The 22482-nt window shown below is 58.6% G+C and overlaps 1 protein-coding gene across 9 annotated transcripts in view; it reads right to left on the minus strand.

The window, feature by feature from the left end:
* MYO9B (myosin IXB) overlaps positions 1 to 22482 on the minus strand; it is a 90386-nt gene that overhangs the window by 5238 nt on the left and 62666 nt on the right. For 5 of the 9 annotated variants that reach the window (XM_086698706.1, XM_086698701.1, XM_086698703.1 and 2 more), the window contains exons 12-34: positions 21596 to 21737; positions 21090 to 21294; positions 20135 to 20216; positions 17485 to 17598; positions 15994 to 16033; positions 14786 to 14908; positions 13854 to 13934; positions 12580 to 12690; positions 10877 to 10999; positions 9613 to 9762; positions 9358 to 9524; positions 7738 to 8652; positions 6985 to 7057; positions 6666 to 6790; positions 4472 to 4605; positions 4050 to 4240; positions 2824 to 2922; positions 2539 to 2712; positions 2414 to 2455; positions 2113 to 2224; positions 877 to 950; positions 223 to 415; positions 6 to 134 (exon numbers count right to left, since the gene is read on the minus strand). In XM_086698706.1, the coding sequence (XP_086554832.1) occupies positions 6 to 134; positions 223 to 415; positions 877 to 950; positions 2113 to 2224; positions 2414 to 2455; positions 2539 to 2712; positions 2824 to 2922; positions 4050 to 4240; positions 4472 to 4605; positions 6666 to 6790; positions 6985 to 7057; positions 7738 to 8652; positions 9358 to 9524; positions 9613 to 9762; positions 10877 to 10999; positions 12580 to 12690; positions 13854 to 13934; positions 14786 to 14908; positions 15994 to 16033; positions 17485 to 17598; positions 20135 to 20216; positions 21090 to 21294; positions 21596 to 21737 (3599 nt within the window). The remainder of the gene's footprint in view (positions 1 to 5; positions 135 to 222; positions 416 to 876; positions 951 to 2112; positions 2225 to 2413; positions 2456 to 2538; positions 2713 to 2823; positions 2923 to 4049; positions 4241 to 4471; positions 4606 to 6665; positions 6791 to 6984; positions 7058 to 7737; positions 8653 to 9357; positions 9525 to 9612; positions 9763 to 10876; positions 11000 to 12579; positions 12691 to 13853; positions 13935 to 14785; positions 14909 to 15993; positions 16034 to 17484; positions 17599 to 20134; positions 20217 to 21089; positions 21295 to 21595; positions 21738 to 22482) is intronic. The other 4 variants (XM_086698704.1, XM_086698705.1, XM_086698708.1 and 1 more) reach the window with 3 other exon arrangements.

A 22482-nucleotide genomic window follows, 5' to 3' on the forward strand; every position in this document is an offset into this window, starting at 1 on the left:
CTCACCTACGGCTCGGAGGAAGTCGCCGTACTGGGCAAAAGTCATGAGGGGCTCAGGCAGCTCCCGAAGCCACTGCTTGAGCACGCCGGTGATGGCATGGATGGGGAAGTTCTCCAGCTTGACGGCCGAGGGGTCTGCGGGGAGGCGGGGGGCGGGGCTGGTGAGCGCAGGCAGGGGGGCTGTGCCCCAGCCCCCTCGTGCCCACTCCCCCCGGACACCCACCTGTCTGCAGTGCCTGTCGGAGCTCCCGCGTGCGGTTGGCAGCGCCCGACTTGCGGTAGAGGCCCTCGGTGTACAGGCCGTGCATCTCCACATGTTCCAGAAGCTTCTCCAGCACAACAGGCACTGAGGCCTTGTCACTGGTCAGGCTGTCCACGCACACGCCGAAGTGGCCCGGCTCGGCGCCTGGCTCGCTCTGCAGTACCAGAGGTCGCGGGGGGGGGGGGGGTGGTCAGGTCTCCTGTGTGGGCTCTACCCTCCCTGCCCCTCACGCCCCCCACAGGCTGCTGGGGGCGCCCGGCTGGGGAGGTGAGCTTGCTGGCCGCTGGGCAGGGGCTCCCCCTGCGGAGCGGCCCCAGCTGCCTCAGGGTGGTTGGTCCTGCTTCCGCTGCAGCTCCAGTGCTTGGGACCCTGCCTCCCTCACGCAGAGTTGGGGATGCCCTCCTGGGTCTCGGGCGGGGCAGGGCTGGGGGTCTGAGACGCACGTATAAGCCCAGTCCTGTCTCAGGGGACCCCGAGTGGCTCTGACAGAACAGGGGCTGCAAACCAGCCCCTCGTCAGACACCCTACACTGGCCTGGCACCAAGCACACCCTCTCCTCCACATCGCTCGGGAGGGCCTCCCCTAGGTGTTCCGGAAAGTTCCCGGCCCACTCACCTTTCTCCTGCATGCGTAGGCACAGTAGGTCTGAATCTTGGGCACACACTTCTTGTGGCAGGTCATCTTGCACACTAGGAGGTAAGGGGGGGGGTGGTCACAGATGATGCATCGAGGACCCTGGTTTCCCAAGGCCGCCTGCCCTGTCGGCCAGGGACCCGCTGACCAGCTTCTAAATTGGAGTCCTACGAATCCCTGCCCTGATGCCCAGGCGAGGAAGCCACGTGGGCAGATGTTCACAGCTGGTGACTGTGTGGCCTCAGAGCCCGGCCGGCAGGACAGGAGCAAGGGCTCGGGAGAGGGGAGGTGGGGGGCAGGGGCATACTTGAGAGAGGAAATGGGCTGAGACCAAAAAGGAGAGGGCAGCCAGTGTCCTTGTCTCAGGACGGTGACAACTGCCTGGGTATTTTTTTTTTTTTTTTTTTTTTTAACATTTTTATTTTTGAGAGAGTGTGAGCGGGGGAGGGGCAGAGAGAAAGAGAGACACAGAATCAGAAGCACTGCCTGGGTATTTGTGATGGACATGAGGGGACAGATCGCTCTTTACACAGGGACTGAGGAGACAGGAGACCCCGGGCAGAAGAGAGAGAGGCCCAGGGAGAGAAAGCTGATCCCTGCAGGAAAATATAACTGCCAGAGACCGACTGACCCGGCCCCGGCCTCCTGCCAGCTGGGTCATCCTGGGCTGTATGTTTCTCGGGGTTCCTGTGGGACTGACTGACCTCGCCTGGCACATGAGGGAGGGACTCGGGGGGCCCAGAGAGGTGCTGGAGTTCAGGCAGCAGGGGCAGTGTGTTGACGGGCTTGGAGGAAGGACGTGGGGTAACCTGCCGAGGTGGAGGGCAGGCTGCAGAGGTGGCTGGGGGCCTCAGGGCTGGCTGAGAATCGGGATCTGCCCCAGGGTGACAGTGGGAGGTCTGAGTGCGTGAGGTGTGGCGAGGGCAGTGTTCCAGGAAGATCCACCCTGTGGCTCGAGTGAAGGCCCTGGTGCACAGTGAGGGGTTGGGGACATGGTGGGGGATCAGGGGGCTTGGTAGGAGGGTCCCAGGACAAGGTGAGGGTCAGGGGGTGCAGCAGGTGAGCCAAAGATGTTGTGGAGGGTTCTTGGGCATGGGGAAGGGTCAGGGGCTGCAGTGGGAGGGTCCGGAAGTATGATGGAGGGTGGGGGGAGACAAAGTGAAGGGTCAGGGGGAGTGGTGACAGCGTTAGGGGATGCGGGGGGGTTGGGGCACTCACCGCTGCAGAGCAGGGCCTTGTCCATGAGCCAGATGTAGGAGAGACACTGCTCACACGACTGAGGGATGCTCACCTGGTAGCTGGCGAATACGTGCCCATTGTGTTGCTGGACCTGGGAGCGGTGGAGGAGGGCGCTGAGCGGCGAGGGCAGACCCTCCACGGTCTCACCACGGGGCCGCCCAGCGTGCACGCGGCCCGTGGCATATTGGGGCCGAGGTTCCCATTCACGGCCGGGTTCCCTAGGGCTGGGCGGGAAAACACGCTCACACACACACTCTCTCGCACGCGTGCAAATACTCACAGCGCGGTCCTGCTTCCGCTTCTTCTTCTGGGCTTTGCTCGGCTGTGAGGGGGCACAGAGGCGAAGTCTGTGTGGGCCCCGGGAGCGCCCCCGCCTGCCCCCGTCCCCGAAGCCGCGCCACCAACCTTGGGCGGCTCGAAGTCATTCTTGGTGTGTCCGCGGGTGAACTCGTCGAGCAGCGACTGGAAAAGGTTGAGGACCAAGTTGGTGTCCTTCTCCCCCCGCTCGGCCGCCAGGTTGTTGACGACAATCTGGTAGTTCTCCATCAGGTCCTTGTAGCCGACGTGGATCTTGCCATTCTGCAGGGATGCAGGCGTGACCCGGGGGGGAAAGACAGAAGGGGGAGGCGCCCGGGAGAGGCCATGGGGATCCCCACAGGGGCCCTCGCCAGGGCTGGGGGCTGCACGTACGGGGACAGAGTACATGGTTTTGAGGTTGCTCCTGAACTTCTCGGTGGCTTCGATGAATAAACTCTCAATGGGGGTCTTCTGGGAGCGCAGGTCGTTTATCTGCAGGAAGAAAGAGGTGCGGTGACCCTGAGTGACCTCAGGTTTTGCAGCTGATTGGTGGCTGTTCCGCTCTGTCCCAAGTTCTTCCCTGGCTCCTCTGGGAAAAAATCCAGGCCCTCTGGCTAATCCCGGTCTTTCCAGTCCCCTTAGTTTGGGTTTACAGCACCCAGCATTTGGGGCTGGATCACACTGGGGGCTGTTGACCAGCACCCCTGACCCCCACGCCCCAGATGCCAGTAGCACTCCCCAGTCGGGACAGTCAAAAATGTCTGCAGATGTCCCAGAGTGTCCCCTGGGGCAGGACCATCTCTGGTTGAAAACCACTGGTCTAGCTGGGGCCCTTCCTGCCAGCCCTCACAGGCACTTAACACCGAGCCACGCCCCGGATCCATGCCATGGTTACTAATTCAGTTCCACTGCATACACTAAGCACTCAATCAGCACCTGCCCTGAGACCCAACGTGTTTCGTAAAAGTGTATTTTTTTTTTCTTTTAAATTTCTAATGTTTATTTTTGGGAGAGAGACAGGGCATAAGCGGGGGAGGGTTGGGGAGAGAGGGAGACACGGAGTCCGAAGCGGGCTCCGGGCTCTGAGCGGTCAGCACAGAGCCTGATGCGGGGCTCGAACTTATAAACTGTGAGATTATGACCTGAGCTGAAGTTGGATGCCCAACCGACTGAGCCACCCAGGTGCCCCGGTTCTACATTTCCTGTGTAGTCCCTGTATTAAGACCCGCTGACTTTTTTTTTTTTTTTTTAAAGTAAGCTCCATGCCCAACGTGGGGCTTGAACCCACGACCCTGAGATCAAGAGTCACATGCTCTACCGCCTGAGCCAGCACCTCAAGATCCACTGAGTTTTTACACGAGATGTAAACATCTGTGGTGAGCAACAGGAACACCGGCTGCAGGTGTTCTCACGTGAGCCCAGGGAGGGGTTGGGTTCTCATCTGGTTTCTGGAACTTTCTGTGCCGGAACTGTGCACCTGGATTTTCTGTTCCCGGCGCACGAAGGGCTGTGGTGTGGCGGCTCAGAAAACGGCCGGGTGGTGAAAACCCTTCTGGGGAGGCCCAGCTCTGACACTGTGTGTCCCCCCCCGACCCTGTACGTGCCCCTGGGTGACCCACCTTGTTGAGCAGGAATTCATCCAGGTACTTGAGCTCATTGGCGTTGGTGATCTGGCGGAACACCGACTCCCGCCACTTCTCTGACACGGTGATTCTGCCGATCTTGAGGTTTCGGTTCTTCTTCCCTTTGCCTCCTGGCTCCTTGGCGTGCTTCTCCCCGGCTGCGTGGCGGTGCTGGTGGCTGGAGGAGGCTGGAGGGAGAAGGAGCAGCTGGGGAGGTGGGTGCTGGGGGAGGCAGGGTCACACCCACAGAGAACCAGGACCCTGCCCTGCCGCGAACCGGGGTCTGCAGCCAGAAAGTGCCCTGGTGGGGCTGGGACCAGCCCTGAAGCCCTGTGCCCGAGGCCCCACCTGGAGATAGCACACGTCCCCAGGGACCCTGGCGGCTCCACCATCCATCCCTGAGGCTGCCAGCAACCAACCTTCTAGATTCTTCTTGGTGGCAGCAGCTTCCAGCACCGTGTGCCCTGGCACTGTGTTCTCAGTTTCCTCCACACCCTCCAGGCTGGCTTTTTTATCCTTGTTCTTGTGCAAGAAAAGTCTTTTAAAAGTGGATCTGTAGGGGAAAGTAAGGGGTTTCATTTAAGCCTCTGGAAATGACCACGGAAGCAAGGCTGAAGGAAAGGTCCTCTTACTTATAAAGAGAAAAAGTAACGCTTTTCTTGGTTGTCAGCGCAATGAGATGCTACTAAAAATGAGATTGGTTTGTGTGAACTGACAAGGGGGGGTCAGGTGAAAAAGCAAGATGCAGGGAAGCCACCACAGCATGACCCCATTCTCATTAAAAAAAAAAAAAAAAAAAAAAATAGAACTTACCCTCTGCCCCCTTAAAGTGTTTTTACGGGCCCAAGTTTCAGGGGGAAAAAATCAAATACATGCCAAATCATACACTGAATGGTGTGCCCCCCAAAAGATGTGTCCATGTGCTAAATAACGCTCAGGACCTGGGCGTGTGACTTTATTTGGGAAAAGCGTCTTTGCAGGGGCGCTGGTGGCTCAGTCGGTTAAGTGTCTCACTCTTGGTTTTGGCTCAGGTCATGACCTCGTGGTTTCTTTCTTTCTTTTTTTTATTTTTATTTTTACGTTTATTCATTTTTGAAAGACAGAGAGAGACAGAGCACAAGCAGGGGAGGGGCAGAGAGAGAGAGGGAGACACAGAATCCGAAACAGGCTCCAGGCTCCGAGCTGTCAGCACAGAGCCCGACGCGGGGCTCGAACTCACAGACGGCGAGATCATGACCTGAGCCGGAGTCGGCTGCTCGACCTACTGAGCCACCCAGGCGCCCCAAAGACCTCGTGGTTTCTTGAATGTGACCCCTGCGTCAGGCTCCACGCCGGCAGCACGGGGCCCGCTTGGGATTCTCTCCCCCCCTCTCTCTACCCCCTCCCCATTTGTACTGTCTCTGTAGATCTCAAAAAAAAAAAAACAGTCTCTGCAGATGTGACTAAGTTCTATGTGCCACGATCTGAATGTGTTTGTCGCCCCAAATTCGTATGCTGAAGTCTAATCCCCAGTGTGATGGTATTAGGGGGCTGATTAGATCACGGGGGTAGAGTCCCTATAAATGGGACTAACACCCTTACAAAAAGGGCCCCAGGGAGTTCCCTTGCCCTTCCTGCCACATGAGGCCCCAGTGAGAAGATGCCATCTGTGAACCAGGAAGTGGCCCCCACCACATACTGCATCTCCTGGTACCTTGGTCTTGAACTCCTAGCCCCCAGAACCGTAAGAAACACATGTAGTTCAAGCCACTTAGTCTGTGGTAGTTTTGTTAGAGCAGACGCTAAATGAAGCACTTGGAGCTGAGACCATCCGGAATACCCAGTTGGGCCTTAAATCCAGTGACAAGTATCCTCATAAGAGACAGAGAAAGAGAAAACACAGAGGAGAGAAGAATGTCAGAGAGAGAAGACAGGGGCGGAGATGGGCTGATGCAGCCACAAGCCAAGGACACCCGGAGCCCCCAGGAACCGGAAGAGGCGAGGAAGGGCCCTTCCCCAGGGCCGTCCGAGGGAGCCGCCCTGCGGACACCCTGATCTCGGACTCGTGGCCGCCAGGACTGTGAGAAGTGAATTCCAGTTGTTGGAAGCCCCCCTGGTTTGTGGGGCTTCGTTCTGCCTGCCTCTCCAAGCCTGTGCCGGCCCTTCCTCCGCCTCCCGTCTCTGCGTTAGGATCAAAGCCCCCCCCGTCCCATGGCCCATTCTCTCTGCTCTGTGATGGAACCATCTGGAGCACTTCTGTGGAGCTTTCTGGGCCCAGTTTCTTCCATCCCAGGACCCAGGAGGGGTTTCTAAGGTAGAGGGGGCTGGATTTGGATACCATAACAAGTCAAACGGAAACCGTCTCTCTGTGGACCCAGAGGAGGGGACCCAGAGGAGGGGGCTCCAGACTTTAGTGGCAGTCATCAGGCTGGCGAGTGGCCACGCTGGCACATGAGGGGGGCGTGACCTGGGCTCTGTGAGGGATCTCTCAACCCAGGCTGAGCGAACACCTGCCCCACCGTGCATCCTAACTGCCGTCAGTTCAGGAGACCAGACTGCTCTGAGATGGGAGGCCGTGGCAGGGACCCTGGGCATCCCCTGGTGACTTGAGCCACCTCCAGACCCCACACTTACTTAGAGTCTGCCTGGGAGCCTGGGGACAGCCCGGAATCTGTGCCGGCAGAAGCGTCGCCCGACTTCTTCTTCTGGATGGCCAGCTTCTTGGTGCCGGCCTCCCCGTCCACCGTTTCTGTAGAAGGCTGCCAGAGAACAGGGCTGGGTGAGCAAAGGCAGGCAGGACCTGCTGGAGGGAAAGCGGGGGTGCTCTGCTCCCCGTGCACTCCATCCACCGACTTCTCTTCTCTTTTTTATGTTGCCCTTCGGGCAGGGCCAGGGCGCCCCGGGCAGAAGCGGGTTTGGCCCGAGAGGTGGCAGCCGCAGCCTGAAGCTTTACCTGAGTCTTGGTGTGGGACGGGGACAGGAGGAGCTTGGAGACGTCGCTCGTGGATAAGGAAATGCGCCTCTCCCTGTGAGATCACAGAAACGTGGCTTTTATTTACAAGAGCGAGTTGGACAGTTTTGGTGGTCCCGACTTGGGTGGGAGGGGACCAGGGATGCCGCTGGGTGCTCCCCAGTGTGCCGGACGGCCCAGCCCAGACAAGGAGCCTGACACAGGTGTCAGTGTGCGAGGCCCAGAAAGCCCGACCTAACAGCCCACATCCTCCTCCGGCCCTTTTGCCCTCTGGCCAAGCAGGTCTCTGGGAGGTCAGGCTGGCGACTCGGGAGTCATCGGTATGCAGCTGACTAAGGGTCAGCTCTTCAATTCCTGGGTGAGTGTGATCACCCCTAATCTCTGCCGAGGAAACAGAAACCCAGGCAGGCCAGGGAGTGGGATGTTGCCCCGAGACGCTGCTTCCCACGAAGCCAGGGGATTTCTGTGTGAACACAGCTCGCTGTGGCGGGGGCCTCAGGGTCCCAGCTGGCCCCAGGCTCAGCGGCTCCTGCCAGATGCCTCCCCTCCACCTTCCTCTGCCCCTTCTCCCTCCGTCCTCAGGGCTCCCACACTCAGAGCCACTCACATGTTTTTGGGACGTGCGGCACTGCCCTGGTCCTGCGGCCAGGAATCTGTGTGTCCCTCCACCCTGCCCGCCCAACCCAGCCTGGCACCCCGGGTGTTCAGACAAAGGAGGGCCCGGGGCTTACTTACTCTGTGGGTGTGAGAGTGGCCTCCATAGCCCGGTACCGCTCGCTGAGGTCCAGGGACTGGCTCAGCATGGTGCTGGAACTGGCAGCCATCAGCTTCTTGCCCCGCCAGAGCTCCACGGCGCTGGCCAGCCGCTCAGAGTCCGGGTCCCGGTACCGCTGGATCTGGGTGGAGCCTCCGGGGCTCTCGGGCCTGTCCTGTGCCCTCAGGTCACCACCCAGCTTGCTCTTGTCCTTGGGAGTCTCAGGGGTGGTGCTGGGGGTGGGCTCGCCGACCCTAGTGTCCAAGGCTAGGCTGGTTGGCCGTTCCACGTGGCCAGGCGTTGGGTCCCCACCCTGGGGCACCTTCGGGGTTTCTCCGGGCAGCTGGCCGGCTGGAACAGCCTGCGGTGGCTCCTCCGGCTGCTGCTTAAAAGCGTTCTCTGCCTCCGTCCCCAAGTCTGAAAGGGTTTCGTCTTCTCTGCTCTCCTTTCTGTCTTCTGGGAGGCTCTCTCCTTGCTCGAGGATGGCCCTTCCAGAAGGCTCTCTGAGAGCAATCTCTTCCTTGCAGGACTGGATGTGTTTGTTCTGGAGCTTCACGTGCTCCAGCCCTCTCTGCCGCCGTGACTCGCGCTTCTCTCGGCTGCTGGGCACCTTCTCGTGACTTTCAGCCGTGTTCTTCTGGGGTGCGGGAGGTTTCTCCAGGCTGGGGACCTCCTCCGGTGGGGAGCTCTCTGCCAGAGGCTCATCGCTTGGCCACACCTCGGGCTCCACTGCCGAAGGCTCCCTGTCCTCCGATGGTTCCGGGCCCTGCCTGGGCACCTGCTCCTGCTCGGCCACCTGGCCTGGCCCTCTCTCTGCTGTTTCTTCCCTCAGGGCTTGCTGGGCCTCCCTCTCCTTCTCGTCAGCCTTCTGCTTCTCTGCGACCATCTGCCTGAAGCTGGTGTGAGGAGTTAAGGGGGAAATTTCAGGAACAAACATGCATGCCACTTCCAGAACCCACGCAGGGCATCAGGGGCCCCTGTGCCACCCGTGGGCTAGGGGCCAGGCTCTGCCTCTGTTAAATGGGGTAACCCTGGCCCTCGGAGAGGCTTCTGGAAATGTGTAAACTCCTCAGCTACGAAAGGGGGATACAGGAGGTGGCCCCTTATTGTCATGGCCACCTCTGCCCTGGGTCTCCCTACCGTGGTAAGGATCTGTTAAGAAATCCCTGAGTTCCTTTGGGGTCCCTGGCTGGGTGGACGCCTGAGATTCACGTAGAAGAATGGGGCAAGGGGAACCGGCTATGGGCTGGTCCTAACAACCTGAACCCTCCACCTCTGAAGCCAAGTGTTTCATTAAGGGGCCCAGGGCGGGCAGGTGCAGCGAAGGGGGGGCGTTGATCTCCGGTGGAGAGCCAGCCTGGCCAACAGTGACCTCTGTCTTCATCTACAGGTGCTGCCCACCAGCCCTGGAGCATCTCTCTCTCTGGGGCCGCGCGTGCCCAGACGGCTAGACTCCTGCCAGCCCCTCCCGGCTTCCCTGCGCCTAGAATCACGTCCTGATGGCTCCGCTGGCCAGAAGCCACCTCAGGCAGCTCTCGGGCGGGTGGAACGTTCGGGGCTGGGGGGAGCTGGGGGGCGAAGGGGGGCCTGGCTCTGCTCACCTCTTGCGCTGCAGGTGACCCCGGCAGAGGCTCTGCAGGCGGATGATACTCTGTCTCTGGTGCTGGTAGGCCACCCGTTGCCGGTAGCCCCTCCACGCAGCCTGGAGGTACACAGCGGCCTGCGTCCTCTCCAGCGTCCGGCGGACACGGTAGGACCGCCAGCAGGCCTGGGGGCGGAGCGGGCATTCAGGGACCTGGCACGTGGAACCCCCCCGGCTGCCCCCACCCCCAGCCCTGCAGGGGGCCGCCCGGTACCTGGATGGCGACGGCCGCCTGCCTCATCTGCAGGAAGTGGCGGCGTTCCAGCACCATCCGGAACCAGCTCTGGAGGAGCAGGATCTTCCGCACGACCTCCCGGTGCAGCGTCTCCTGCAGGGCTTGCCGCTCGGTCTCCTTCAGGAAAACCTGGCGGGCGGGGGCGGGGGTGGGGGTGGGGGGGCACAGAAGGGGTCAGCACAGCCCCCAGAATCCCCGTGCCCGGGAGGTCTCTGCACAGCCCATCCCGGAAGGGCGTGAGACCAAGCTGGCGTGCTGACCGACCCGACCAAGGGGAGCTTTTTAATACGGTGAGAGAATTCACGTAACGTGAAACTAACCATTTCAGTGCAAACAGTTCAATGGCATTTGGTACGTTTGTGACAATGGTGCAAACATCGTTACTGTCTGGCTCCAGAACATTTCCATCACCCCCAGGAGAGGCCCATACCCATTAGCAGTCATCCCCCTGGTCTTCTCCCCCAGCCCCTGGCCACCACTAATCTGCTTTCTCTGGATTTGCCTGTTCTGGATGTTTCATATACGTGGGATCACACACTACAGGCTTTTGTGTCTGGCTTCTTCTCTCGCTCACAATGTTGTCAAGGCTCATCCATATCATAACCTGGATCAGAGCCGTACCACATTGCATTGTATGGATGGCCCGCGTGTTTTGAATCCGTTCATCAGCTGATGAACGGATGGCTTCTTTCTACCTTCCGGCTATTGTGGCTCGTGCCCCTATGAACACGCGTGTATGAGGATTTGTTGGGACGCTTTCTTTCCAGGTCTTTTGGGTCCATACGTGCGGACGGAATTGCTGGGTCACGTGGTAACTCTAGGATTGCCTTGCTGGGGAACTGTGCGGGGACTTTTCATATGAGATGAAGCCCTAACGGGAGCTGACCTTACCGCTGTTGGACGGGGACAGTGGCTGGTGCCACAACACTAAGAAGCAACCAGCATGTACCTAGAGGTGGGAGACGGCGTCTGGAAGGAGCACAAGGGAATGAGACCTTCTGCCAGACATTAAGAGGTACCAACTGGCCCCTGAGCCCCCTGCAGTAACCCTAGGCTATGTGTGAGGAAGCAGGAAAACAGGAGTGATGTCTGGGCCCCGCCCCTTAGAGGCACCCTTTGCCTTCTGGGAAGAAATAGGCGCCGGGGCCCAAAAAAGACACTTCCGCAGCAGAGTCCCTTGTCTTTCAGGCCGTGGGAGGACCCTGTGGATGCTGGAAGCCCCCCGAGGGGCCGGAGTCCTGACCTTGGTCTTCCCGATCTGGTAGCTCCTCTTGTCTATGTCCATCTTTTCCAGCAGGGCAGAGATGACCTCCCTGCAGGGCTGGGCGTTCTTGGGCAGCAGCACCTGGAACTGCTCTGTGAAATCCTGGGGGATTGGGGCCAAGAAAAGAGAATCTCTGCTGAGTGCTTCCGCCACCAGCAAGGATATGATGCTCCAGCGACTCCCAAATTTCCGAAGCCGGGACCTGGTTTGACCGGAATGGCACTGACCAAGCTAAAATCTCGGACTCTCTGCAGCAGCCTAAAGCTTAGGAAAGACTGCCACACACACAGAGCACCAGGGTCGTTCAGCCACTTTGCTGAGTGGCTCTCCAGGGCCTACTGGGGGCTGGCATAGTTGGGGGGCGTGGCCAGGAGACAGGGCTGCCTTTGGGGGGGCTCACGGTCTATGGCTCGTTGGAGGGCTGAGTCATAGCTGGAGATACAGAGCTTTTAAGTAAACAATTAGGTCAAATTTTTAGGAACCAAGCATTAGTGAAATACACTAGCATTTCCTCCCGCTTCTGGGATTTTCCTTTTTCTACTTATACAGGGTCAGAGAGATGCTATTTCCATTCTGCGGATGAGAAAAAGGAGGCAGGCCATGATGGAGCCATGTCCCCGAGGCCATATGGGGACAGCTGGATTGGGGACCCGGTGCCACTGGCTTCAGGCCCAGGGCTCACGTCAGTGCTCATACAGGTGGTTCCAGTTCAGGGCACGAGCCAGGGGTTCTCAACCTAGGCCAGCTTATCACCGGGGACATGTGGTGATGTCGGGAGACATCCAGGGTTCTCCCAACTCGGGAGCGGTGGGTGTTACTGACATCGAGTGGGTGGAGACCCAGGGATGCTGCTCAACATCCTATAATGCACAGGGCAGCCCCTGCAGCGAATGACCTGGTGGCCCTCAGTGTCAATGGTACTGCAGGTGAGAAACTGCTTTAGCAATTTGGTCTTTGCCAACTTGAGGTTAGTAATGATCCTTTGTGGTTTTTTTTTCTTCTTGTTCTTTCTTCTTAAGTTTATTTATCTTGAGAGAGAGAGAGAGAGACAGAGAGTGTGTGCACGTGCATAAACACACGTGGCGAAGTGGCAGAGAGGGAGAGAATCCCAAGCAGGCTCTGCACCATTAGCGTGGAGCCTGATGTGGGGCTCGAACTCAAACCATGAGATCGTGACCAGAGCTGAAGTCGGATGTCTAACCGACTGAGCCACCCAGGCACCTCTGATCCTTCTGTGTTTCTCAAAAGCCCAGGGAGCCATCTATGAAGTCATCACCTCCTGGGGCTCAGTTTCCGCATTGGCAAAACAGAAGCCAGGACCGCCTGCTGTTGGTTTGGCAGAATAAAAGAGATGGGTATAAAAGCGTCTGTCGCCGAAGATGCTCAACAGAGGGCAGAGCTGTGCAGGGATCTGCTCCTGTCATTCCCTCTTCCCGGCTTGGCTTTACAACTCTGTATCCTTCCAGGCTTGGCCTGGGCCCAGCCACCTCTTCCAAGAAAACTTGCTCCCTCTCCCCACCCCGACCTCTGAAATGACTGGCATAAATGCCAACAGGGCCGGAGCGGAGAAGCCCTGGCACAGAGTAACCCCCTGGGCTCATGTTCCAGAGAAGCGCTCTCTCTCAAAGAGGGAGGTGGCCAGCCCTCTGCCCTGTCACGACGGCCACGAGTGTGTGGCTTACCTGGAACGTGTACTTGGCACTGTAGCCTGACCTCCGGATCCGCACCGTCTCCAGCATGCCCGTGTAGCGTAGCTGCTGCAGCACCAGCTCGTCGTCGAAACACAGCTCTTTCTGCAACGGGATATGAGCCATCAGGACAGGTGCCAGCTGCGGGACAATCAAGCGTCGGCAGCCGGGGATGGGGATCTGTAGGCACGAGATCCTGTAGGATTCTGGACATGAGCATGGCCCACACGGGCCCCCCCGGCTGGTCAGAATGTCCCCAGCACGGCAGCCGCGGGCACCTGGAGGACCCTTCTTTCCTTGTTCCAGACATTCTTTTTGGAATAAAGAGCTGGGGCTGCTCATCACTGATGCTTAAGGTATTCATCTCTTCTGGAAAATCTGGCGTCTGAGCTGCTCTATTCCCTGGTGTCTGGGAGACAGATGCCATTTCTCACTGCTCAATTTAGGATAATTTGCTGCGAAGAGTTATTTCTTAAGGACTCCAATCAAAACCTGTGTTGAGCTCGTACTCTGTGCCAGGCCCTGGGGTAAACACTAAGGATTTGGCCAAGAGGGGAATAAGGTCTGGAGGTGGGAGCCAGGCGCATATGTGAATGGGGCAGACACTGCCTGGGCCCCCCTGGGAAGTGTCCAACAGGAGAGAGGACCCTGGGCCAGGTCCTGAGGAGGGAACAGGCAGGAGGAGGAGGGCGGGGAGCAGCCAGGTAATGGCCCAGAAGAGGACGGTCCCAGGAGCAGGGGAGAGCCAGAGAAATGGGAAGAGTAGAGACAAAGGGGGTAGGTCCAGATCCTGAACAGCCCCCAGCCAAGCTCCCAAGGGGGCAGAATGGCCAGTGGACCCCTGGGGCAAAGGAAGCCTGGGAGTGAGGGCTGAGCCCACTACTAGGGCCCCCAATGGTGCTCCACTGAGTCTTTCCAGAAGCTTTCAGATCAAATGAACAGCAGCCTCTGTGCTTCTGCCGTGTGACCTCACCCTCTCCCTTCTGCTACATTTTCTGCACTGGCTGATCCGGGGATGTACTGACACGCTTGACCTGTCCCTTCTTGAGCAAACCTCTGGGGCCCCTCCACGTTCCAGACGATGTCGCTGCTTCTGGTTGGCCACCTGGCTGCCCTCGGCAGGCTATTTACCGTTCCTGGAACCTGGCTGAACACTTGGTTCCTTGAGGCTTTTCATGGCCCCCAAGAGGCCACGGCAACACAGGAATACCCCCCGCTGAGCCACCAGACCTTGGCCTTCACTTCCCCAAGACACTGGAGCTACTCACCTTCTCGGCATTAGAGCGGATGCAGCGGATAAAGAAGGGCTCCGCCTTCCCCAGTGTCTCCAGGAGCTTGTTTAGGGACGTCTGGGGAAAGAGGGAGAAGGTCTTGAGCTGGGACCGCCCCCCCCCCCGCCCCCAAGAGGCACGCTGCTCAGTGGGAGGGGACCCAGGTCACTTGCTGGCATCAGTAGTGATGCAGGACACGGGAGGTTGTAGGTGGAAATTCTGACTAGAGGCTGAACTACCTCTGGGAGCCCCAAGAGAGCTGTAGGGTCCCCAGAGCTGACAGTTGTCATCTTCCCAGGGTCTCCTAGCTCTTTGTCTCAGCAGGAGTGTTAGGGGGAGTGGGACCAAACTTCTGGGCATCTAAAATGCTAGACAGCTTCAGAAAGAAACACAGATACAGTGACTTTGGTCTTTGGCCTGCTATTTACAAAAAGGATTTTCAGGAGCTTCCAGGTGAGGTAATTTGCCAAAAAGGCCAAGGTGGGCACAAAAGACTCAGATTGAAAAAGAGGAAAGGGACAAAAAAGCTAATGGTGAGGGTTAGCGGCAGCCATTGAGCCCCCTTAAAAAAAAAAAAAAATGCCTCTGAGCTTCCTGGCAGCCACGGAGAAAAGGGAAACATGATGTAACATCATAACACGTTAATCTGTTATTTTAACTCAATGGTTCAAAACAGGGGTGATTCTGCCTCACCTCCAGAGCACATGGCCATGACTGGGAACATTTTTGGTTGCCTCAACTGGAAGATGCTACTGTGCATCCCAGAATGCACAGGATGACCCCACCGTGGAGAATGATCCAGCCCCAAATGTCAAACAATGCTGAGGCCAGGAAGCCCTAGGGTAAAAATTTGTTGGGTCTGTTGTGGCCAAGTCACGAGCGCATCGGGTTGAGTCTAGCGTCACCTCTGGCCTCTCTAGGCTGCCCACCTGGAACTGGGCGCTGATGCTCGGTGGTTTCTTTTTCTTGTGTAGGTGCAGCAGGGACTTGGTGGTGCGATCGTGCAGCGTCATGCTGATGATGAGCTTCAGCGACTTGGAGTCCAGCAGGTTCTAGGACAGACACATGGGGGTCTGGCCTGCCCTCTTGGGGTCCCAGTGGGCACTGGGAGGCATCGTAGATGCCCCAGAGCCAGGACTGTGTTCCGGGGGGGGGGGGGGGCAGTTCTTGGGATCAGTCTCGGGACAGGGCTGCTGGAGGGTAGGGGACGGTGGGCCTGGCGGGAGGCGGGGACCGCCCTGGGGCCGAACCTGGGCTTTACCCTGCACATGGTGCCGGTTCTGGACGGACTGATTACAGCCTCTTTGGCAGCCCGAGTGCCCAGAAGCCAAGGGCTCCAGCGTGCCACCTCCCTCCTGTCGAGCTCCAGGACCGCCAAGTCTCCTGCACTTTTGCATGAGCTTATCCGGCTGGTCTGGTCCCCCCACACTTAGTAGCAGCTGACAAGAGGAATAGCACCGTCCCATCCGCTGGATGCACTGAGGGGTTTTTCTCACTTTTGCAGACTTCCTGATCCATCCGCACACCGTGTGTGGAGACTAGACAGAGGCTGGGTGCACTTTGGCCAAGGCCGGCTACTGGGGTCTTGGCTGCTGGCAACGCACGGTTGCCCCCTTCCTGGTGGGGCTTCCCTGGCTGAAGGGCATCCTCTCCCAGACAGGCCAGGAAGGTGCTGCACCCTGTCCCGCCCTCCAGAGGTGGCTGGTAGCTAAAGACCCCCAAAGTGGGGGTAGGACAGAAGGGTCCCATTGCCTCTGGGCAGGAAAAGCTCTGCGGTGCTGTTCACACCCCAAGGCTCCTGTGGGATGAGGCCGAGCCCACCTCCTCGCTCAGTTCCCCCGCGCCAGCCTGCTTCTCCCCTCCACACGCTTCTGCAAATACCCTACCCCCATCACGTGCCCTGCTTCCGGGAAACCCAAAGACAGCTCCAAATCATTTCCACGTGAGCACTTATTTTTGGAGGGGAGTGGGGGGCAGGGGGTGATGGTGGGAAGAGGAAGGGACTACAAAGCTGGAGAAGTTAAAAGCGCCTCCTCCCCCTCTCCCCCTCCCATTTTCCGGAAGGCAAGTTGAGCGAGGCGCTCTCAAGACAGGCAAAAGCAGGGAGGTGGCCTCGGACGGTGTCGCGAACGTTTACCTTTGGAATGAGCTGCTTTTGTTTGATACCTTTACTTTTCCTGTCAAAATATTAAAAATGGTTTTGTGAACAGAGGGAACACGGTGTCCATAGGTTTGGGTTAGTTCAGCAAGCCACGCCTTGCGGGTTAGAGGGAGCGGAGTGAGAGCAGAGAAAGCACAGTTGGGAGGCACAAGTGCAACGAGGCGCCCCCCCCCCCCCCGCCCGCCACCGAAGCCCCGGCGGGCCCTCCCTGCGCACGTGTGGGGTGCCTCTGTAGCTGGATGTGAACTTTACCGAGCCAGCAGCGGCCCCTGAAGTGGCAGGGACACCTAGCCTGGGGCCACTCGGGTGTCCGGGGGGCAAGAGGGGCCGCTGGTGATCGGTAGGGCAGAATGTGCATCTGTAAGGGGCCAGCTACAGATCTCAACAAGTGCCCCAAACGGAGCTTTGAAGGACCCCGCGCGGTTCTGACGCCGGCCGGGCGTCCTGGCTTTATTAGCTACACATTGGGAAATGCCAAGTAGGCCCACAGAGCCTCTTTGGGACCCCCTGGCAAGTGGAGCGGGGGGGTGTCTGCCCTGCAAAGAACTGCAATGGGGTTTGGGTAGGAGTGCTTTTCAGGCTCACAATGGTGGGAAGGAAAAAAACAAATGCCAATCTTTGGGGGCAAGGGAAGGGGTACGGTAGGCCCCTCGTTCTCAGACACTTTACGGAAACCTTGCAGGCGAAAGAAAAGTTTTTTATAACTTGCGGGGCGGCTCGCTTTGGAAAGCAGCCGAGGAGAGGGTGCCCCACAGATCAGCAAGACGCTTGGCTGTGGGCTTCGCTGTGCGTCAGGTGCCACCTCGATCCCCAGGAATGAAAACGGATTTGAAAACCGGTGCCCTTGTGGGCACAAGCTCTGCTCTCCGCCGGCTCGGGCCCGGAACGGCCACGGGCGTCCCACCAACCGAGGCGGCCGCCCGCCAGGTGCTCTGAGGGTTGTGACCCTTGCTTTGGACACAGAGGCCGAGAGCTCAGAGCACTCAGGCCACATGGCGGGTTAGCCAGAGCGAGACCGCGTCCAAACCTAGTTTGTGTGGCTTCTGGGCCCTTCCTACTACGTCGCACTGCTGCCCACACAGAGCAGGGCCACGGAGGCTCCGCTTCTGACAGCTTTTTTACGAGCGCACGGTGGCAGGAGGTAGGGAAAGATGAGGCCTGCTCTCTGCACGCCTGCGGGCAGAACAAGAGATGCTTTGTGGGAGGGGCGTTCCTGCAAAGCTGCGCCGGGAGCTGGCAAGGGCTAGGGGCACAGGGCAGACGCTGGGGCAGGCGTGTTACGAGCGCCATTGAGCAAAGGCTGGTGTACAAACGGAGCCACGAGACGTCACATTGGCAGCGGCCGACTCAGCATTATGGGCAGCCCGTAGGCCGGGGGTCCTGGGAGCGAGGGGGGGCGGCCGTTGCACTTGTTGCGGGGTCAGGGGGACAGGGAGGGAGGCGCCGCAGCCTTGGGGGGGGACTCACAGGATGAAGGTGCGGGGTTTCTGGAGCCGACTGAGGGACTGGAGAAGCCTACGGGGGTCCTCACCCTGCCAGGGCAATCCTTTGATGGTCTTGATGATTTGGTCATGCAAATCGCTGAGAGTGGGGAGGGGGAGGGGCGCAGTGACAGGGAGAAGACCGAGTTAGAGCAGCAGGCCCGCCACCTTGGGGTCCCTAGCGCGGTCGGCACCCTCCCCAGGCCACTGGAGCCGAAACATGCAGCTGGCGAGTGTGTGCGCCACTGTCTCTCCATCCTGCACTGGGGGGCGGGGGGGGGGCGGGGTTTGGGCAAGAGTGGCTCCCCCTTCTCTGGGAGGGCCAGGGTCGCTCCAGGCAGAATGGGTTTTGCAACCTGGAGGCTCAGATCACTGAAAAAGGCCTCACGTAGAACAGGCTTCTGGAATCTGTGACAAGGCATCAGGGGCTACTGAAAAGAAAGGACCAGAGGGTGCCGGTGGGGGGTAGCCCCTCGGTTTTTCTTGATGATTCTGTGGCCACACGTCATCCTCCATGTCGGCTTCGAGAAAGGCCTCAGGAGGAGCGGACCAGGATTCGCACGGTGGTTCTCCACCAGCAGCTTGAGATGCTACCCTCCGGGCAAGGCATTTATGTTTTGGAGACATAAATGGTTGACATTTATGGTTGTCATGACTTGGGGTGGGGGTGGGGGGGCGGTGCTCCTGGCATCTGGCCAGGATGCTGCTCGACCCCCTCCAGTACAAGGGACGGTCCCACCACAGAGAGTGGCCCGGCCCAGTGGTGAGGGTGGGAAACCCTAGTTGAAGGAGATCTTTGCCCCAAAGAAGTCAATCTCATTCACTTCCTTTTGTTCAATTCCTGGGGGTTCAGGGCGGGGCGTATGTTCCGGGCCCACACTTCGGCACCAACGCGTGAGAACAAGAATGGATCAGAGATGAAAATCAGATGCTCTGAAAGTGAGGATTCATGAAGGATGTCTAGATGACAAATGTCCTCATGGGGTTTCTGGGAACGAGGTGCCGGTGACTGCGGGAGGAGTCGGGAGGTTCTGGTTTTGTTTTGTTTCTTTCTAAAAATTCCTCATTCCAGTTATTTCAAATACATGTTTAAGCTCTGGGCAGTTGGCCTGGAAAGACCCCGATCGGCAGTCCCCTGTCTGTGTTCCATGCACCATGCCTAGGGCCTGGACAGCCACACTTACCTCTGCTCCCTCGCCCTCCAGGGAGGCACAGAGCAAAGACAACAGAGGGGTCACATTTCACCTCCACCCCCCGAGCGGTCAGCGCAGCGCCCAGAGCTCTGGACAAGGCCTATGGCTTCAACCCGCGCTCCCCTCCCTGCTTCCCGACCCCGCTAAATCTGGCTAGAGTGCCCCCAGCAGGCCCCGGCACCCCCTAGCCTGCGGATTCCCACTCCTGGCCCTGGACGCCACGCTGAGCGCCTGGGGACGGCGGCTCCTCTGTGTGCCTTCCTGGTCTCGGGTTCGAAGGCCCTTGCTTAAGCGTTAATATCGAATCTGTGTAAACTAAACGCGTTCCTGGAGTGGGGACCCGCAGCCTAGGGGCCAGGCCCTGGGGAGACTGGCGTCACTTCAGCGAATGTGGGTCAGGGGCCACGTTCGGTCTTTGTGGTGGGGGGAAAACACACAAGCAAATAAAGAGAGGTGTTCGTTTTTCTCTTGCCCCCTTTTGAGTGAAAAAGCGGATTTAAAAATGTACCTCGTAAAATCAGGAAAAGGACACGCGGTGCTTTCAGACAAGTGACTTAGGGTCACTTGCCTCGGTAGCTAGTTCCACCTCCAACGCGTACGTTGTTATGAATCTCTTGAAGAGGTTTTTGTTGTGAAGGGCTCAAACATAAAATGATCTTTTCAAGTTTCAATATTTACTGGCCTGCTCCTTGGGTATTTGTGAGTGTTGAGAAAGAGGTTGGGAACTTGGCTGCCGCAGGGCCTTTGCATGTGCCGCCCGCACCTGCCAGCACACCCTGCCTGCCTCGTCTGGCTCAACTGGTCCCTTCTCAGTACAGCCTGCCTGGCTCTCTCGAGACACCAGAAGTGTCCCTCCCCTGGCTTTGTCATTGCCTTGGATGTCTGTCCAGTATGGCCTATTTTTTTTTTTTTTTTTTGTAACCCCACCTTCCTGAGAGTACTCGCTGCTCACTTCTACATTCAGTACAAACTGGGGTATGTGGGAGGCCCATGGCCACAAAATACCCTCATCGTCTTGCGTGCAATGACGCATACTGTGTTTCTGATGGCACATGAAGTAACTCGGCATATCTCTTTCAGGACACCCCGGCCAGCCTAGGGCAGGATGTGCTCTTCAATCAAGCCTGTTGCTCGGTGCAACCAGCAGCTTCTCGGCCCCACCCGCCAATGGCCATGACCGGCTGTGAAAAGAATCCTTTGTAAAGTGAGCCGTGCAACATCTCCCGAAGGCAGCTGATGCATGGAGGCCTGTCTTTCTGTGTGCAGAAAAGCGGCAACCAGATGCCATTTGTTTCTGGGTTCTTTTTGATTCACGTGGCAGTTGAGTTCCTTGTCCAGGTCAACCCCAACCTGAGTTCAGGGTGTAGGGTTTCTGGCATTGTTTGAAACAATTACTGCCACGGCATACTAGCTTCAGTTTGGACAAATCAAGGTCTCGCTCACCGGTACAGTTTTTCCGATGGGGTGCCGGGTCCTCTCTGCTGCTCTCCCAGGTGACTGTGGGTGCCGGGGCTGCCCAGACCTGCTGGGGACACAGAGCAGAGGGAGTTGGAGGCGGGGGTTGCCTGGGGACTTGAAGAAGGCCTTTGTCTCTTTCACAAAGGCTTTGATCTCAACTTAACTTGTTAAAAACAAACAAACAAAGAAAAAAACCCCCAAAACATGGGTGCCGGGCTGACTCGGTCAGTCGGGTGTGCAACTCTTGATCGTGGGGTTGTGAGTTTGAGCCCCACGCTGGGTGTAGTGATTACTTAAAAATAAAATCTTAAACCCCAAAACAAAAATAGTCCCTCAAATTTGGGCAGAGCAGGGAACTATGAAGTGTTTGATTCCTCCCCCCCTAAACAGCACTATTTAGTCCCTTTCTAAAAAAAATGTTTTTTTTACTTATTTTTGAGAGGGTGCAAGCCAGAGAGGGGGAGGGAGGGAGGGAGGGGAATAGCAATGAGCCCGACGCGGGGCTTGAACTCACGGACCGCGAGATTGTGGCCTGAGCCGAAGTCGGACGCTCGAGCCACTGAGCCACCCAGGGGCCCCTATTCCTACTTCTCATAAAGGCTCGATCCTCTCGATCCTCCTTCTAATCAAGGCCCTTTGTCAAATGGAACCCCGTGGCTGGGATCTGGGGCCGAGCTCCCTGGGGGGGCCACTCAGCTGTTGTGGGCCTTGGGTCGTCCCTACAGAAGAACAGGGACGCGACTTCCTGCCTTGAGGGGACGGGGAGAATGAATTACACACCCCGGTGCGGAATTCCTGTTTGGGACGATCCGAGCTCGGGAGCAACACGGAGGTGGGGATGGCCACACGACGCGGTGAATGTGCCAAGAGACACAGAACTGTACGTTTTAAAGTGGACTGAGGGTCCCCCTCTCGACGGTGACACGTGGGCCCCTCCTACCTGCGGCCTTCTCCGCCCTCTCGGCCCGCAGGCGCCCGGCCTCCCGGAGCACAGCCATGGCCCGGATGGCGGCCCGGAGCACAGCCCAGCGGAACACGGCCACGGGGTCCATGCCGATGAGCTCCCGCACGTAGGAGCTGTCGCTGCCCCGCAGGAGGGCCACGATGTCCGGCCGCATGTAGTCCATGTTCTTTTCCCGGAAGTCCTGGTGGGGGAAGGAGGTGGGTGGTCACTCGCCTGTGACCGCCAAGGTCCTGGGGGCCTGGTGGGGCGGGGCCCATCTCCACAACACACAGGCGGGTCCTGTCCCCAGGGCCTTTGATGGTAAGAGCCAGGGATTTGGGGCTGTGTCTGAGGGTCCTGGACCCTCGCTCCGTACAATCTGATCAAGGGGATGGACCGAGCAGACGCCAGGAGGTAAGGGGCCTCCAGGGCATCCCCCGTCCCTGTCCTGCCTCCCCGGCAGAGAAGGACCGGAGTGGTCACGGCAACAGACAGACACGTACCTTGATCTGGTATTTCACTTTCCCCGCAAAGTGCTGAATGATGAACGCCGGCTCCATGACGGGGGTGCCAAGGAAGTACCTGTTGTCTTCATGCTGCTGTTTGAACTTGGCCAGCAGCGTCTGGCTCGTGGCATGGGGAAAGCTGGGAGGAGGATTGGGAGCTTTTAGCTGCAGGAATAGCGGCGATCGCCGGCTCTGCATCTCTCACGGGCCCTCTGTGGGTGAGGCCAGGGCCCTGGTGGCCCACGGGAACATTTGGCGCAGGCAAGACTGGGACCCGGGCCTCACCACGGGCGGCTCCCAGGCATAATCCCAGGATGGCACTTCTGGTCTCAGATCTGTCTGTACCTGGATGCTGTGTTGTGGAGGGGGTCTTGCCCGCGCTCCCCTGTCATAGGGAGGGGCTGGGAGATGAGGGTGCCGCAGGGAGGGGGCAGGGAGGGCAGAATGAGGGACCTGTTGTAGCTGGCTATTTCTGCCCCCCAGGGAGGAAATGCTGCAGCTGGCTTTGACCCACCCTGCCGCTGCCCAGCCGCATCGCAAACGCAGGCTAAGCAACGTGGCTGACTCCCAGGGCCGAACTCCACGACTTAACGGGGGTGGGGTGGCGGAGGGGGAGGGTCTGCGGCTATGAAGCACACGGTTTCCAGGGCCGGTGAAAGGGTATGGAGTGAGGAACCTGCTCACCCAGGTGAAAAAACAAAAATACCAGTTTTGGGGCGCCTGGGTGGCTCAGTCGGCTAAGTGTCCGACTTCAGCTCAGGTCATGGTGTCGCGGTCCGTGAGTTCGAGCCCCGCGTCGGGCTCTGCGCTGACGGCTGGGAGCCTGGAGCTTGCTTGGGATTCTGTGTCTCCCTCTCTCTCTCTCTGCCCCTCCCCTGCTCACA

This window comes from Puma concolor, chromosome A2 (genome assembly GCF_028749965.1).
Source record: "Puma concolor isolate L17-30 chromosome A2, mPumCon1.1.hap2, whole genome shotgun sequence".
Taxonomy (NCBI): Eukaryota; Metazoa; Chordata; class Mammalia; order Carnivora; family Felidae; genus Puma; species Puma concolor.